This window comes from Leucopleurus acutus (assembly GCF_964270905.1).
Source record: "Leucopleurus acutus genome assembly, chromosome: 5".
Taxonomy (NCBI): Eukaryota; Metazoa; Chordata; class Mammalia; order Artiodactyla; family Delphinidae; genus Leucopleurus; species Leucopleurus acutus.
The window spans coordinates 109,257,318-109,275,817 of NC_139147.1; the positions used below are offsets into that span (position 1 = coordinate 109,257,318).

The 18,500-nt window shown below is 38.7% G+C and overlaps 1 protein-coding gene across 1 annotated transcript in view; it reads left to right on the forward strand.

Annotated features, from left to right (window-relative positions):
• The window catches only part of PLCH1 (phospholipase C eta 1), a 235,274-nt gene that overhangs the window by 174,040 nt on the left and 42,734 nt on the right, over positions 1-18,500 (forward strand). The window contains exon 12 of the mRNA XM_082840361.1: positions 587-694. Coding sequence (XP_082696487.1) covers positions 587-694 — 108 coding nt within the window. The remainder of the gene's footprint in view (positions 1-586; positions 695-18,500) is intronic.

An 18,500-nucleotide genomic window follows, 5' to 3' on the forward strand; every position in this document is an offset into this window, starting at 1 on the left:
CAAAACTCCATACTCATTAAACAGCTCCCATCTTCCCCACCACCCGCTTCCTCCAGCCCCTGGATACCACTGTTTTACTTCCTGTCTCTATGAATTTGGCTACTCTGAGTACCTTATATAAGTGGAATCATACAACAGTCGTCGTTTGTGACGGGCTTATTTCCCTTAGCCTAATGTCCTCAAGGTTCATCCATGTTGTAACATGAGTCAGAATTTCCTTACTTTTAAAAGCTGAATAACATTTTAGTGTATGCGTATACCACATTTTGTTTATCCATTCACCTGTTGGTAGACACTGGGTTATTTCCACCTTTTGGCTATTGTGAATTTTCATTTTTCATTTCCTATTTTATTTTTTAACTGAAGTATAGTTGACTAATATTAGTTTCAGGTGTATAACAGTGATTCAATATTTTTATAGATTAGACTCAATTTAAAGTTATTATAAAATAATTGCTGTATTTCCCTGTGCTGTACAATATATCCTTGTAGCTTACTTTATACATAGTAGTTTGTACCTCTTAATTCCCATACCCCTATCGTGCTGAATTTTCATCTTTAAATTGAGTGTTTTGTTTCATTTCAGGGCAAGAAGTTACCTTATCACCTTGGAGATGATGCAGAGGAAGGGGAAGTTTCTGATGAAGACAGCGCAGATGAAATTGAAGATGAGTGCAAGTTCAAGCTCCATTATGTAAGTTACAGGCTTGGCCATAATTTTTACCCTCTGTGTGCTACAGTAAAAATTGCTGCTGTGTTGGAATCTTCACAGATATGGTGGCTGTAGTGTAAAAAGATTATTTATTGAAAATTACTTTGTGTGCTGGCACAAAGACTCCCAAATATTTATTGAGTGAGTGAGTCAAGGATTCTTGTGTCCTAGAGTTGGAAGGAATGTTAGTGATTAACCCATCTGACCCTCTGTCCAGGGACAAATTCCCTCCTATTACAGCTTGGTCAAAACTAAAATTGCGGTTGGAAATGTCGCTGTCTGATGACATAAATGGGCTTTAAGCCCCGCCATGCTGCCTGTCAAGGCTGGCTCACAGAACCCAGCTGCAAGTGTGTATGCTTCTCTAGAATGCTCATCCCCTCCCTAAGAGAATGTACCTTGGACCAGAAGATTTCCAAGCTCTTCCAGACATGGATCTCTTGGCTAAATCTTAAATTTGCCACATTTCAGATAAAATGGCATAGAATAGTTTGCCACCTGCATGGTGCTTCAGACCTCTGTCCTAGATCAAGGAGTTGCCTTTGTAGAAAAGCACCATTTAGCCTGGTAATCCAATGGAAATGCAAACCTGGGAGAAATGTAAGGCTTAAAGCCCTCCCCCACCCCCCATCACTATGGGGGACTAGGACTTCTTGACTTCCCCCACCTTCTATAACTCACATGATTTCCAGGAACATATGACAATCTGAGAGTAGCACCTACTCATGTTAATTTGTTATAAGGTTTACAATTTCATTTCTACAGAAAAGTAATATTCCTCTAGATGTCTGGACAATTATTCTACCCTCTAAAAAAAGAGAAATATTGTATAAAATCTGCTAATTTACATTATTGCCCTGAATTCAATTACTACATCATTTTAAAAAGTCTACTCTCTTTGAAATAATAGTAACTGTGATGACTTCCTATAGGTATTAAAGAGAGCTGGTATTATTTTCAAAGAGGGCAAGGGCTTAATGACAGCTGAAGTCTCAGTAGATAGTTCTTTCTTGGCTTTGATGCATTTTAGAAGGGATGAAGTGGAGAAGACTCAGGCTTGAAGTGAAAAGGAAAAATTACCATCTGTATTAATCCATTGCCTTTTAATAGTTTTTATTAGCTCAATTAAATACCACTAATAGGGCTATGGTTACAGAAAATTAATCTCAAGAGATTTACATAAGTGAAAATACAATTAATATTTTTGTTTCTTTTTTGCTCTTCCAGCTAATTGCTATTTTTATAATTAATTACTTGCTATTATAGGTAATTTCGTTCTTTAAGCTTTATTTTATAAGCCAGATTTTTGTCTCTGAATTTCAATATCTTTGCCTCTTGTTTCCCAAAACTCTTGGTTGCCAGCCTCAGAGTAGTCTATCATTTAGAAGCAAGGAGCAGAGAGTCTTGACTAAGTTATGTGTTTAGCGAATGTAGTTTTTAGTGAAAATGAGTGGTGGAAATTTAGCTATTGATACTATCACAATAGTCATTTGTTGCTCTGAGTAAAACCCAAGTTATTCTAGTTTCTAAATCCACCCAGTAATATAAAATTTCTTCTGATATCAGTGAGCCTCCTAACTTTCTAAGTTAAATATCTACAATTATAAAAGAGAATTAGGTATAGTTTTATGGAAACAAACCAACATAGTTATAGTTATACCAACATAGGTATAGTTTTATGGAAACAAACCAACAAACCTGGATATTTTCACCTGTGAAAATATCCAGCTGGATTCCTCTCAGTCTTCAAAGTCCCTTGGTTGATGTCTAGGAACCCATATAGGTCGAGAGTTTACAATGTGATTCCATAAAGATAGCCATGATCTTTCATTTGGATTCTTTGATTTGGGCCTAAGTGAAAGTAGAGAGCACCTTACCTGTAACATTTTACAGGTGTCTCTTTGTTAGACTTTAGGAGAGAAAATATATAAAGAAATCAACATTCTAGTGGAAATATATAAGGTTTTTACTCATCTTTTTCAAATCTTTTTTGTCTATTTTTGAGCTCTTCTGAGAAAAGGCAGTGCTGTATTTAGAAAGCCAAAGTGTTATCCCGTAATCAGTCAGTTTCTAGTTCTGTTGTCAGCAGAGGGCTCAGATGCCTTATCTGAGTGTTGAACGTAAATTGTCTGATCTAAATCGAGTGTCTGATCATATTTCTGCAAAGGCGGATGTGCTGTGCATAGTTTGTATGAAACCAATAATTACCTTAGAGGAAGTTCTTAACCTCAGTTTTAAGTTAACAGAATGTGGTTAGATTTATAAGTTATAGATATTGCAATAATTATTGCAATAAATAAAGATTTTCAGCTTAGCATTCGCGAACACTGGAATGCTAGCTGTCATGGGGCTTATGCAAGATTCATTGGCACATTCAAAAGATTTTTATGGAGGAACTCCTGTTGGAGATGCACCAACATGCTGTAGATGTTGGGGCATATATCAGTAAACAAAACAGACAAAAATCTTTGCCTTCGTGGAGTCTCTGCATTGGTGGGAGAAGGGAGGATAGACAATAAGTAACGTGTAGTGTACTAGGCAGTGGTAAGCGCTAAAGGGAAAAAGGGAGGGAAGAAGTGTAGAAAGTGTGTGTGTAAAGGGTCTGTTGACGTTTTAGATGGGATGGTCAGGAAAGGTCTCACAGAGAAGGTAACACCTGAGCAAAGACCGGAAAGAGGCGAGGTTAGCCATGCTCATATCTGGGGTGGGGTGGGGGGTTGTTCCAGGCAGAGGGAACAGCAGATGCAGAGGTCAGAAGCAGGATCTGTGGCTCGCCCAGCTTTACCCAGACGTTAGAACAGAGAGGGAGGCAGGACCCTCACGCTGGCCTTCTTACTCCTCCTAGTCTACCATCAAGCTAAGGGATTCAAACCACACCGAAAGCTTTTGCTCTTTTAAGAAATGCTTTCTTGGGCTTCCCTGGTGGCGCAGTGGTTGAGAGTCCGCCTGCCGATGCAGGGGACATGGGTTCGTGACCTGATTCGGGAAGATCCCATATGCCGCGGAGCGGCTGGGCCCGTGAGCCATGGCCGCTGAGCTTGCGCGTCCGGAGCCTGTGCTCCTCAACGGGAGAGGCCACAACAGTGAGAGGCCTGCGTACTGCAAAAAAAAAAAAAAAAAAAAAGAAATGCTTTCTTTTGAATTAATTGAATCCTTTAAGCTTCTACCTCATTAATCTGAGGCTTCAGCCATAGAGAAAATCTGGCTCATACTGTAATAAGCCATAGGTAAAGCCGGTGTGTTCAATGACCCAAGAATCACACAGCTCAAAGACTCTGGGGACAGCTTCCTTTCAACCACAGCACAGTAATCTAACAAATTTGATTCAGTGGGGCCAGCTCACCATTATTCATTTTTATGGGGTCCTCTAATGTCAGTGTGCCTTACAGACTTTCCACCCCCCTGGTTCAACCTCACTGATTTTTTCCTCTTCTGCTGAGCTATTCAGTATCTTGTTCCTTGCACTCTCTGAATCTGGGTTCAGCCAGCTTCTTAGGCACAAATATCAAGCTGTCTGTCTCCTATATGAAGCTCATCCTGTGAACACCAAACCTTCCAACAAGTTTAAACAAGCCCTAGTAGAGTAACATGTAACCACTTTTTGTGTTATGTTAGTACCCTAAAACAATTATTCACTCTGCATGTCTCATACTAAATACTTTAATAGTTTCCTCCCTCCCTATTACCTTAGATTAACCTTCTTTCCTAAGTTATTCATTTTATGATTTGAGCCATTTTAAGGACGATTATGAATCTTGTTGGTTTAAGACTTGTCAGCACTCATGGAAAGGATGAGTTACCTCATGATGTTGTGAGGTCCTGTTCCTCGGTAAACACCCACGTGCCGGGCATGCTGTCACATCCTGGTGACAAGGGGTGAGGAGTGGAAGGTGAGCTGAAGGTTCCAGTTGTTTTCTAGTATATGATACAATTTCTTCCTCCCTGCCCTGCCAGAGAGTTAAGGTAATGAACATTTAAGGTCTAATGTACTGTATGTATTATTGATATGTACATATTTCCCTTATATTTCAAAGTTATTATCTTCTGAGAATTATTGCCGAGAACTCAACTATCCCTGTTGTTTTTTTAAATTAATTTTTATTGGAGTGTAGTTAATTTACAGTGTTGTATCAGTTTGTGCTGTATAGCAAGGTGAATCAGCTATACATATACATATATCCACTCTTTTTTAGATTCTTTTCCCATATAGGTCATCACAGAGTATTGAGTAGAGTTCCCTGTGCTATACAGTTGGTTCTTACTAGTTATCTGTTTTGTATATAGTAGTGTGTCTATATCAATCCCAATCTCCCAATTTATCCCTCCCTCTTTCCCCCTTGGTAACCATAAGTTTGTTTTCTACAACTATTTCTTGTTGGTAATATGTCTTTCCTTTCTATTCTAGCTGTTCTGTGACTTCACTATTAAATGACTAGAAGTAGGTTTATTTTTCTTAGCACTCCAAATTCACTTCCTACTGGAGAACTCATGTTTTCTTTCATTCTAGAAAATTCTCAACAGTTTTGTTCTTTAAATATGTTTTTATGCCATTTCATCAGTCTTCTTTTTCTGGAAGTACTATTAGATTTAGGTTAGAATCTTACTTTATTTTCTATATCTCTTAATTCTTTAATGTTTTCTTTTTTTTTTTTTTGGTACGCAGGCCTCTCACTGGCGTGGCCTCTCCCGTTGCGGAGCACAGGCTCCGGACGCACAGGCTTAGCGGCCATGGCTCACGGGCCCAGCCGCTCCGTGGCATGTGGGATCTTCCCGGACCGGGGCAAGAACCCATGTCCCCTGCATCGGCAGGCAGACTCTCAACCACTGCGCCACCAGGGAAGCCCTAATGTTTTCTTTATGTCTCTGCTGATTCTGGGTACTATATGTTTACAGTATTATTTTCCAATTCATTAATTATCTCTTTGACTACATCTGGTCTAGAGTTTATCCCAGCTATTCTTTTAATTTCAATGACTATATACTTGATTTACAAAATTTTTATTGTTTTTTTTTCATAGACACCTGTTCTTATTTTACTGTTTGGCTTCTTAGTTTCTTGTTCTTTTTATGGAGCTATTTCTTTATATCTTTGAGCATCTAAACATAGTTATTTCAAAGTGAAAGAGTGAGTTTCCTTTCCATGTGTTGATGTTTTTAGCGCTCCATCTTAGCATTAGTTTTTCCACATGGGTTTTAGAATTTTGGGTTGAATATTCAGTTTTGAGTGGAATGTTTTTTCCCCTTCCATTCTCCTTCTTTCTGTATTTAACCTTCTTATCTAGTGGTTTGGGATTGCTTCTACTTGAACACTAAGCACCCCCACCCCCATGGCACCCACACATATACACACAGCCCACCTGTGCCCCAGGTTCCTAACCAGACCTTACATTGATTGAGAGTTCTCTGCCACTAGAGATGTTGAAGATATTACCCATTCAGTCACCAAGCAAACCAGCACTTTGTTTGTCTTCTTATTCATTCTTACCTCTTTTGATATTAAATTTTGAATCTTCCTCACAATAGTTTTTTTTTTTTTTAATGTTTCCTATTATAAGCAAGGATCCCATTCCAGCTTTCTTTACCACCTTGGTTTCATGTTGAGAGACCAGCTCTAATCTCCCACAGCATGTGGAACACTTTTAGTTTCTATTGTACTAAATGATATAAATTCTTGGCCACCTTTGCCCACTGTGAATATGGAGCTCAACTACATTTATGATCTGCAGTGATCTTGTTTATTTTATTTTGACCAAGATTATGATTTTTCTCTTTGTTAGTTCTTCTGTCATTGCAGCAGTGGGGGACTTTAAAGCATGAATGTACATTGTCATATATAAACCCACATGTATGTACAGATGCACAAACCCAGACTTACATTCATTTTGGACAGTATTTTTTTTGTTTTAATGTATATGAAGAATGGTTGCTCTAATAACATTTAAAAGTGTATGCTTGGGCTTCCCTGGTGGCGCAGTGGTTGAGAGTCTGCCTGCCGATGCAGGCGACACGGGTTTGTGCCCTGGTCCAGGAAGATCCCACATGCGACAGAGTGGCTGGGCCTGTGAGCCATGGCCGCTGGGCCTGCGCGTCTGGAACCTGTGCTCCACAACGGGAGAGGCCACAACAGTGAGAGGCCTGCGTACTGCAAAAAAAAAAAAAAAAAAAAAAAAGTGTATACTTAACAGCTCTGAAGAAACATTACCTTTTGCTATTTTTCTGACATTGTACTATTATTTTTTTATACCTGAGCTAAAATCAGCTTTTAAATATGAAACACTTGTTGAACCCTTACTAGCACCAGCACTATGCTAAGGACTTTATACTTATAGAATTTCATTTTATTCCTATAACCATGGGGATGGAGTTGAAACTATCATTTCTGATGTTTTACAGATTAGGAAAATGGGGTTGTGCTAGATAAAGTAATTAATCTAGTGATTAATTTAGAGGAGGAAAATTATATGGGCCATCCTTGCTCTCAAGCATGATATTTTATATGACCTCTCAGATTTATGTCTTTTGGGGAGTTCATATAGCTGGAGAGACACACTTATCACACTGGCAACAAATAATAACAAACTTGACAAATTGTTATGTCATGTGGAATTGACTTAAGAAAATGTGAATTCAGAGGAAAGAGAGCTGAGGGTAGCCTGGAATACCCAGAGTAGGTCAGATGACATACTGGGTAGCAGTCATCAAACACACAGGCTTTGGAGCCTAGGTCAAAGCCTGGCTCTGCCACTCTAGACCTGTTTCTTTATCTTCATCTTCTAAATGGACATCAAAATAATACGTCAAAATCTTTTTCTGGCTCTCTGACCTGCCTACCACCTTCATAAGTTGCGTTCACACTCCTGGGAAGGGGTTGTCCCAGTTGGCTCTGAACTGTTGTAGGAGTGTCCTCTCCTGGCTGACATTGACCTCTGACCTGGAGAAGGAGCAGGTCCACAAACCTAGGGGACTCTCATGACCTTGCACAAATACATTGTGTGACTGGCCATAATATCTTGAGAATCTTGAAGTCATCCATTTTATCTCCTTATCTTCCTGGGGATCTCTACTCTTTAAAAAAGCTATTACTACATGAAAAAATCTTGAGACAAACAGAAAGAATAAGGGTTCTAAATTCTGATTCTTACTGACAGCAACTAAATTAATAGGCTCTATATTATAAGAATAAGCAATTTATTTTTAATTTTTATTTTATCTTGGAGTACAGTTGATTCACAATGTTGTGTTAGTTTCAGGTGTACTGCAAAGTGATTCATTTCACAGAATTAGAACAAAAATTTTTACAACTTGTATGGAAATGCAAAAGACCCTGAATAGCCAAAGCAATTTTGAGAAAGAAAAACGGAGCTGGAGAAATCAGGCTCCCTGACTTCAGACTATACTACAAAGCTACAGTAATCAAAACAATATGATATTGGAACAGAAACAGAAATATAGATCAGTGGAACAGGATAGGAGAACAGGATATATATATATACACTCTTTTTCATATTTTCCATTATGGTTTATCAGAGGATATTGAATATAGTTCCCTGTGCTATACAGTAAGACATTTAGATCTTCTGCCCAATCTTCTGTTTAGATCTTCTGCCCAATTTTTGATTGGGTTGTTTTTCTGATATTGAGCTGCATGAGCTCCTCGTATATTTTGGAGCTTAATCCCTTGTTGGTTGATTCATTTGCAAATATTTTCGCCCATTCTGTGCGTTTTTTCATTTTGTTTATGGTTTCCTTTGCTGTGCAAAAGCTTTTAAGTTTAATTAGGTCCCATTTGTTTATTTTTGCTTTTATTGTCATTACCCTAGGAGGTGGATCAAAAAATATCTTAAGGCAATTTATGTCAGAGAGTGTTCTGCCTATGTTTTCCTCTAAGAGTTTTATAGTATCCCAGGCTTATGTTTAGATCTTTAATCCATTTTGAGTTTATTTTTGTGTATGGTGTTAGAGAGTGTTCTAATTTCATTCTTTTACATGTAGCTGTCCAGTTTTCCCAGTACCACTTATTGAAGAGACTGTTTTTCCTCCATTGTATATTCTGCCTCCTTTGTCATAGATTAGGTGACCATAGGTGCATAGGTTTATCTCTGGATAAAATAGTATGGAGGTTCCTTAAAAAAACTAAAACTAGAACTACCATATGAGCCAGCAATCCCACTCCTGGACATATATCCAGAGAAAACTATAATTTGAAAAGATACATGCACCTCAATGTTCATAGCAGCACTATTTACAATAGCCAAGACATGGAAGCAACCTAAATGTCCATCAACAGAGGAATGGATAAAGAAGATGTGGTGTATATATAATAAAATATTACTCAGCCTTAAAAAAGAACAAAATAGGGCTTCCCTGGTGGCGCAGTGGTTGGGAGTCCACCTGCCGATGCAGGGGACACGGGTTCGTGCCCCGGTCCGGGAAGATCCCACATGCCGCGGAACGGCTGGGCCCGTGAGCCATGGCCGCTGGGGCTGCGCGTCCGGAGCCTGTGCTCCGCAACGGGAGAGGCCACAACAGTGAGAGGCCCGCGTACTGCAAAAAAAAAAAAAAAAAAAAAAAAAAAGAACAAAATAATGCCATTTGCAGCAACATGGGTGGACCTAGAGATTATCATACTAAGTAAAGTCAGAGAAAGACAAATATCTTACATCTCTTATGTGTGGAGTCTAAAAAAATGACACAAATGAACTTATTGACAAAACGGAAACAGACTCACAGACATAGAAAATAAACTTATGGTTACAAAAGGGCAAAGGTAGGGGAGAGGGATAAATTAGGAGGTTGAGATTAACACATATGCACTACTATATATAAAATAGATAATCTACAAGGACCTACTGTATAGCATAGAGAATTCTACTCAATACTCTGTAATAACCTATAAGGGAAAAGAATCTGAAAAAGAATAGATATATGTATATGTATAACTGAATCATATGGTAGCTCTATTTTTAGTTTTTTAAGGAACCTCCATACTGCTCTCCATAATGATTGTACCAATTTACATTTTCAGCAACAGTGTAGGAGGGTTTCCTTTTCTCCACACCCTCTCCAGCATTTATTGTCTGTAGATTTTTTGATGATGGCCATTCTGACCGGTGTGAGGTGATACCTCATTGTAGTTTTGATTTGCATTTCTCTAATAATTAGTGATGTTGAACATCTTTTAATGTGCTTTTTGGCCATCTGTATGTCTTCTTTGGAGAAATGTCTGTTTAGATCTTCTGCCCATTTTTTTAAAATATATTTTTTATTGATTTATAGTTGAATTACAGTATTGTGTTAATTACTGCTGTACAGCAAAGTGACTCAGTTATACATATATATATATATATATACACTTTTTTTCATATTTTCCATTATGGTTTATCAGAGGATATTGAATATAGTTCCCTGTGCTATACAGTAAAACATTTTTGTTTATTCTGTATATTCCAGTTTGCATCTGCTAATCCCAAACTCCCAGTCCAACCCTCTCCCACCCCCCTCCCCCTTGGCAACCACCAGTCTGTTCTCTGTGTTCCTGATTCTGTTTCTGTTTCATAGATAGTTTCATATGTGTCATATTTTATGAGTGATATCATATGGTATTTGTCTTTCTCTTTCTGACTTTCTTCACTTAGTATGATAATCTCTAGTTGCATCCATGCTGCTGCAAATGGCATTATTTCATTCTTTTTTATGCCTGAGTAGTATTTCACTGTATATATGTACCACATCTTCTTTATCCATTCATCTGTCGATGGACATTTAGGTTGTTTCCATGTCTTGGCTATTGTGAATAGTGCTGCTATGAACATAAGGGTCCATGTATCTTTTTGAATTATAGTTTTGTCTGGAGTGGGATTGCTGGGTCACGTGGTAATTGTATTTTTAGTTTTCAGAGGAACCTCCGTACCATTTTCCACAGTGGTTCTGTCCCTGTTTTTTTTTTTTTTTTTTTTTTGCGGTACGCGGGACTCTCACTGCTGCGGCCTCTCCCTTTGCGGAGCACAGGCTCCGGACACGCAGGCTCAGCGGCTGTGGCTCACGGGCCCAGCCGCTCTGCGGCATGTGGGATCTTCCCAGACCGGGGCACGAACCCATGTCCCCTGCACTGGCAGGCGGACTCTCAACCACTGCGCCACCAGGGAAGCCCTCTGTCCCTTTTTTGATTGAGGTGTTTGTTTTTTTTGATACTGAGCTGCATGAGCTGTTTGTATATTTTGGAGATTAATCTCTTGTCAGTTGCATCGTTTGCAAATATTTTCTCCCATTCTGAAACTAATATAATATTTTAAATCAACTATACTTCAGTTTTACAAAAAGGAATAGTGACTTCTCCTGGTTGGAAATATAAGCCATTCTCATCCTCTGCCATAGTTGTATAAATTTGACTTATTATGTAGTAAAGGAATGAAATCATTATTTAACTGAAGAAAACAAAGGAAAATGATTATCATAAGGGTTAAGTTAAGTTCATACTCTGTAAAGAACTCAGAACAATGCCTGGCACATAATTTGTACTCAGTAAATGTTAGATACGATCTATAAGAAGAATAGCAGCTGCAGCATGATTATCGCTAATGTAAGTCCTGAGCTGGTCCTTGAGCAGAAGAAGGTGTTTTAAGGGAGCTAAAGGAGCAGGCAGGAGACAGGAGAGGACAGGAGTAAATGCACAGCCTCGGATGGCTGAGAAGCAGCTGCTCTTCAGCCCAAGACACTCAGGTGGCCAGCTTGGAGAGCTCTAAGGCACTCACAAAGGGCAGCTAATATATTATCCTTCCTGTCTGCAACTCTAACCCAGAGGGGGAAAAAAGACATTTTGGGACAGTGAGATATTCCAGTGTTTTGTTTTTCGTTTTTAAAGCAAAGGCCCCAACTGTGGCTGCACATTGGAATGACAGGGGAGCTTTCAAAAATCCCAATGCCCTGGTCCTCACCCAGAGATCCCATGTAATTGGTCTGGGATGGGGCCTGGAATTTTGCCACATGCCCCTGGTGATTCCAGTGTGCAGCCCAGGTAGAGCACCACTCTGCATGGTGGTAGAGAGAGTCCCTCATTAAGGGGCAGCCCCTCCAACCCACTCCCTCCCCTTTCCTGCTGCTTCCCAGCCTGGAAGTGGTCAGCCCTCTCTGTTTCCAGTGATCTTTTCATTTCACGCTGGAGACAAAACAAGAATGTGTTTTGTGTTTGACTTATTTATTTGTGGTTGATATTCCTAGATCATATTTGCGTCTCAGAAATGGGAATTAGGAAGCCTGATTGCGGCTCGGGTGGAAACTACTCCAGACCATATTGAAGGGCTGCTGTCCCCTCCCCCCAACTCCAGCTGCAATATCCTCCCTCTCCCACCGCTCAGGGAACAAAAGAGCAAGATGCTTATGGCTTTCAACTGTGGTCCCTGCTGCAGCTGCACAGTGGCTGACTCTTGCCAGGTTAAGTGTGTCTCAGCTTTTTTTCAGTAGTGCTATTGGGTTCCAGGGCCGAACGATAATATATTAATGAAACCTCAGCCACACATTTATTTATTCTTGTGCTGTAAATCACAAGGAAGAAAAAGATCAACAGGCAGAAATAGCGTTCCTTCAGCAGCTCCCAGCGTTGAGAGGATGTAAGGTGAATAATTATAGCCTTTGTGTTAAGCATTCATTATTTCACCAGCACCAGTGGGTCCGGCTTTGTATCTTTAGCCTTGTTTTGCTGACACTGAAAGTGTTTGGGCATAACTGCCACGGTTCATTTCCTCACTGTCTCTGACTCCTAATGTGGCCCTGAGCCAGGCAAGGAAACTGATGCTTACTTATGTGGGGCATTTGTGCGACACCAGGCATGCTAGGTGCTCTTATACACTTTCTCTTTTGGATCTTTCAACACACGTGCTCCCTGCCAGGCTCTGGGTCACTTGAAACGTGTTGGGAGTTTGAGAGCTGGACTTCCTTTCTCGGATTCACTTCTTTTTTAAAGAATTTTATTTATTTATTTACTTTTGGCTGCATGGCACGTGGGATCTTAGTTCCCCGACCAGGGATCAAACCCTCGCCCCCAGCATTGGAAGCGTGGAGTCTTACCCACTGGACCGCCAGGGAAGTCCCTCTTGGATTCAATTCTGACCTTAAGTGAAACCTACTATTGTATATTTTTCTACAGAGGGCTTGTGATGCTTTATTTCCCAGATGTCCTGTAGGAATAAAGATTATTTAAAATATGATTAATTTGACTTAGGAATTTACTTTTTTCTGTAACAGTAGAAAAGGGATGACTGCAGCACTGTATGGTGAAGTAGACACAGAATTTTGAATTGGAAGTCTTAGGTCCCACCTCAGCCACTTCATAGGCATGTGTGTTTGGACAAGGTGTTGAATCTTTCTGCCTCTGCATCATTATGAGTAAAATTTGGCTAGTCTTTTTTTTTTTTAACTTTTTATTTTATATTGGAGTATAGGTGATTAACAATGTTGTATTAGTTTCAGGTGTACAGTAAAGTGATTCAGTTATACATATACATGTAGCTATTCTTTTTCAAATTCTTTTCCCATTTAAGTTGTTACATAACATGGAGCAGAGCTCCCTGTGCTATACAGTAGGTCCTTGTTGGTTATCCATTTTATTTTATTTTATTTTTTCAATTTTCTCTATAGTTTATTAATAAATAAAAAGTTTTTTTTTTTAAAAAAAGAGAAGCATCATAATTTGGCTAGTCCTACTGCCTTAAAGGGTCTTGGGTGGTTCAAAGTGTTGTTACATGACAGTGCTTTGTAAGCCTTAGCACAGCATATAAAGTCTTAGTTGCTTTTTCTGTGTTTCCCGGTGCTCTTTTCTCCATGTTCATATAGGTTACTCGTTCTCATAGATACTGCTTTGCTGAGTGTTGCTCATGTTGGAATGCTTTTACCCCACTCTTTGCCAGATTATCAGCTCTTATTCGTACAGCCCATTGTAGAAGGTTGATTTGTGGCCAGCGAAAGATATGTCCAAGGCCTACCATCTGGTACCTATGAGTTTGACCTTATTTGGAAGAAGACTCTTTGTAGATGTAATTAGGTTAAGAATCTTGAGATGAGATCATTCTGGATTAACCGGGTGAGCCTTAAAAATCCAATGACAAGTGCTCTTATTTTGTGGGAGCAGCTCATCCTTTATTAATGTTAGGAGTGGGGACAACAGGAGAAGGCCATGCAAGGACAGGCAGAGACAAGAGTTATGTTGCCACAAGCCAAGGAGTGCTTGGTGCCACCATACACTGGAAGAAGCAAGGAAAGGTTTTTCCCTGAGAGCCTTGGGGAGGCTGAATGTAGCACTGACAACAGCTTGACTTTATACTTCTGGCCTCTAGAACTGTGAAAAAATAAATAGCTCTTCATTTTAAGCTACCAGGTTTGTGGTAACTTATTGTAGCAGCCACAGGAACCTAATACACGCCTCTTTGAAGGCTCGCCTCAAGCGTCCTCTGATCCTGGAAGTCTCTCCTGCATTCCCAAGGCTGGGCGAGGTGCCCCTCCTCTGTGTGCCCATCTGTCACCCTACATGCACCTGTTGTGTAATTATGCACTGATGTGTCTGCCTCCTCTGTGACACTGAGAGTTCTATGACAGTGGGGTTGTACCTTAACAATGTTTTCACCTTGCATATAACAGCTCAATATATATTTGTTTTATGCAGAATGCTCTCAAACTCTCTCTCACCTGTATTAACTCCCACACCAGCACTTTGGTCTTAGTGCTCGTAGTGGGAACCAATGCGTCTGGCTTTTCTTTTTTTTTTTTCGAATTTTTGAATTTTATTTTATTTATTTTTTTATATAGCAAGTTCTCATTATTTTTCCATTTTATACATATTAGTGTATATATGTCAATCCCAATCTCCCAATTCATCACACACACACACCCCAGCCGCTTTCCCCTCTTGGTGTCCTTACATTTGTTCTCTATATCAGTGTCTCAGTTTCTGCCCTGTAAACTGGTTCATCTGTACCATTTTTCTAGGTTCCACATATATGCGTTAATACACAATATTTGTTTTTCTCTTTCTGACTTACTTCACTCTGTATGACAGTCTCTAGATCCATCGACGGCTCTACAAATGACCCAATTTCGTTCCTTTTTATGGCTGAGTAATATTCCATTGTATATATATACCACATCTTCTTTATCCAGTCGTCTGTCAATAGGCATTTAGGTTGCTTCCATGACCTGGCTATTGTAAATAGTGCTGCAGTGAACACTGGGGTGCATGTGTCTTTCTGAATTATGGTTTTCTCTGGGTATATGCCCAGTAGTGGGATTGCTGGGTCACATGGTAATTCTATTTTTAGTTTTTTAAGGAACCTCCATAGTGTTCTCCATAGTGGCTGTATCAATTTACATTCTCACCAACAATGCAAGAGTGTTCCCTTTTCTCCACACTCTCTCCAGAATTTGTTGTTTGTAGATTTTCTGATGATGCCCATTCTAATTGGTGTGAGGTGATACCTCATTGTAGTTTTGATTTGCATTTCTCTAATAATTAGTGATGTTGAGCAGCTTTTCATGTGCCTCTTGGCCATCTGTATGTCTTCTTTGGAGAAATGTCTATTTAGGTCTTCTGCCCAATTTTGGATTGGGTTGTTTGTTTTTTTATTATTGAGCTGCTTGAAGTGTTTATATATTTTGGAGATTAATCCTTTGTTGATTTGTTTGCAAATATTTTCTCCCATTCTGAGGGTTGTCCTTTCATCTTGCTTGTAGTTTCCTTTGCTTTGCAAAAGCTTTGAAGTTTCATTAGGTCCCGTTTGTTTATTTTTGTTTTTATTTCCATTACTCTAGGAGGTGGATCAAAAAAGATCTTGCTGTGATTTATGTCAAAGAGTAGTCTTCCTATGTCTTCCTTTAAGAGTTTTATAGTGTCTGGTCTTACATTTAGGCCTCTAATCCATTTTGAGTTTATTTTTGTGTATGGTGTTAGGGAGTGTTCTAATTTCAGTCTTTTACATGGATCTGTCAAGTTTTCCCAGCACCACTTATACAGTGGAGAAAAGACAGTCTCTTAAATATCTTTGCCTCCTTTGTCATAGATTAGTTGACCATAGGTGTGTGGGTTTATCTCTGGGCTTTCTATCTTGTTCCATTGATCTATATTTCTGTTTTTGTGCCAGTACCATATTGTCTTGATTACTGTAGCTTTGTAGTAGAGTCTGAAGTCAGGGAGTCTGATTCCTCCAGCTACGTTTTTATTCCCTCAAGACTGCTTTGGCTATTCGGGGTCTTTTGTGTCTCCATACAAATTTTAAGATGATATGTTCTAGTTCTGTAAAAAATGCCATTGGTAATTTGATAGGGATTGCACTGAATCTGTAGATTGCTTTGGGTAGTATAGTTATTTTCACAATATTGATTCTTCCAATCCAAGAACATGGTATATCTCTCCATCTGTTTGTATCATCTTTAATTTCTTTCATCAGTGTCTTATAGTTTTCTGCATACAGGTCTTTTGTCTCCCCAGGTAGGTTTATTCCTAGGTATTTTATTCTTTTTGTTGCAATGGTAAATGGGAGTGTTTCCATAACTTTTCTTTCAGATTTTTCATCATTAGTGTATAGGAATGCAAGAGATTTCTGTGCATTAATTTTTTATCCTGCTACTTTACCAAATTCATTGATTAGCTCTAGTAGTTTTCTGGTGGCATCTTTAGGATTCTCTATGTGTAGTATCATGGCATCTGCAAAAACTGACACTTACTGCTTCTTTTCCAATTTGTATTCCTTTTATTTCTTTTTCTTCTCTGATTGCCATGGCTAGTACTTCCAAAACTATGTTCAATAATAGTGGTGAGAGTGGGTATCCTTGTCTTGTTCCTGATCTTAGAGGAAATGCTTTCAGTTTTTCACTGTTAAGAATGATGTTTGCTGTGGGTTTGTCATATATAGCCTTTACTGTGTTCAGGTAAGTTTGCTCTATGCCCACTTTCTGGAGAGTTTTTATCATAAATGGGTGTTGAATTTTGTCAAAAGCTTTTTCTGCATCTATTGAGGTGATCATATGGTTTTTATTCTTCAATTTGTTAATATGGTGTGTCACTTTGATTTGCTTATATTGAAGAATCCTTGCATCCCTGGGAAAAATCCCACTTGATCATGGTGTATGATCCTTTTAACATGTTGTTGGGTTCTGTTTGCTAGTATTTTGTTGAGGAGTTTTGCATCTATATTCATCAGTGATATTGGTCTGTAATTTTCTTTTTTTGTAGTATCTTTGTCTGGTTTTGGTATCAGGGTGATGGTGGCCTCCTAGAATGAGTTTGGGAGTGTTCCTTCCTCTTCAGTTTTTTGGAAAAGTTTGAGAAGGATGGGTGTTAGCTCTTCTCTAAATGTTTGATAGAATTCACCTGTGAAGTCATCTGGACATGGACTTTTGTTTGTTGGAAGATTTTTAATCACAGTTTCAATTTCATTACTTGTGATTGGTGTGTTTATATTTTGTGTTTCTTCCTGGTTCAGCCTTGGACGGTTATACCTTTCCAAAAATTTGTCCATTTTTTCGAGGTTGTCCATTTTTTTCCCATAGAGGTGCTTGTAGTAGTCTCCTAGGATGCTTTGTATTTCTGCCGTGTCTGTTGTAACTTCTCCTTTTTCATTTCTAATTTTATTGATTTGAGTCCACTCCCTCTTTTTTTAATGAGTCTAGTTAATGGTTTATCAATTTTGTTTATCTTCTCAAAGAACCAACTTTTAGTTTTATTGATCTTTGCTATTGTTTTCTTTGTTTCTATTTCATTTATTTCTGCTCTGATCTTTATGATTTTTTTCCTTTGGCTAACTTGGGGTTTTGTTTGTTCTTCTTTCTCTAATTCCTTTAGGTGTAAGGTTAGATTGTTTATTTGAGGTTTTTCTTGTTCCTTTAGATAGACTTGTATTGCTATAAACTTCCCTCTTAGAACTGCGTTTGCTGCATCCCATAGGTTTTGGATCATCGTGTTTTCATTGTCATTTATCTCTAGGTATTTTTTGATTTCCTCTTTGATTTCTTCAGTGATCTCTTGGTTATTTAGTAACGTATTGTTTAGCCTCCATGTGTTAGTGTTTTTTACGTTTTTTCCCTGTAATTCATATCTAGTCTCATAGTGTTGTGGTCAGAAAAGATGCTTGATAAGATTTCAGTGTTCTTAAATTTACTGAGGCTTGATTTGTGACCCAAGATGGGATCTATCCTGGAGTGTGTTCCATGCGCACTTGAGAAGAAAGTGTAATCTGCTGTTTTTGGATGGAATGTCTTAGAAATATCAATTAAATCTATCTGGTCTATTGTGTCATTTAAAGCTTGTGTTTCCTTATTAATTTTCTGTTTGGATGATCTGTCCATTGGTGTAAGTGAGGTGTTAAATTCCCTCACTCTTATTGTGTTACTGTCGATTTCCTCTCTTATAGCTGTTAGTAGTTGCCTTATGTATTGAGGTGCTCCTATGTTGGGTGCATATATATTTATAATTGTTATATCTTCTTCTTGGATTGATACCTTGATCATTATGTAGTGTCCTTCCTTGTCTCTTGTAACATTCTTTATTTTAAAGTCTATTTTATCTGATATGAGTATTGCTACTCCAGCTTTCTTTTGATTTCCATTTGCATGGAATACCTTTTTTCATCCCATCACTTTCTGTCTGTATGTGTCCCTAGGTCTGAAGTGGGTCTCTTGTAGACAGCATATATATGGGTCTTGTTTTTGTATCCATTCAGCAAGCCTGTGTCTTTTGGTTGGAGCATTTAGTCCATTCATGTTTAAGGTAATTATCGATATGTATATTCCTGTTACCATTTTCTTA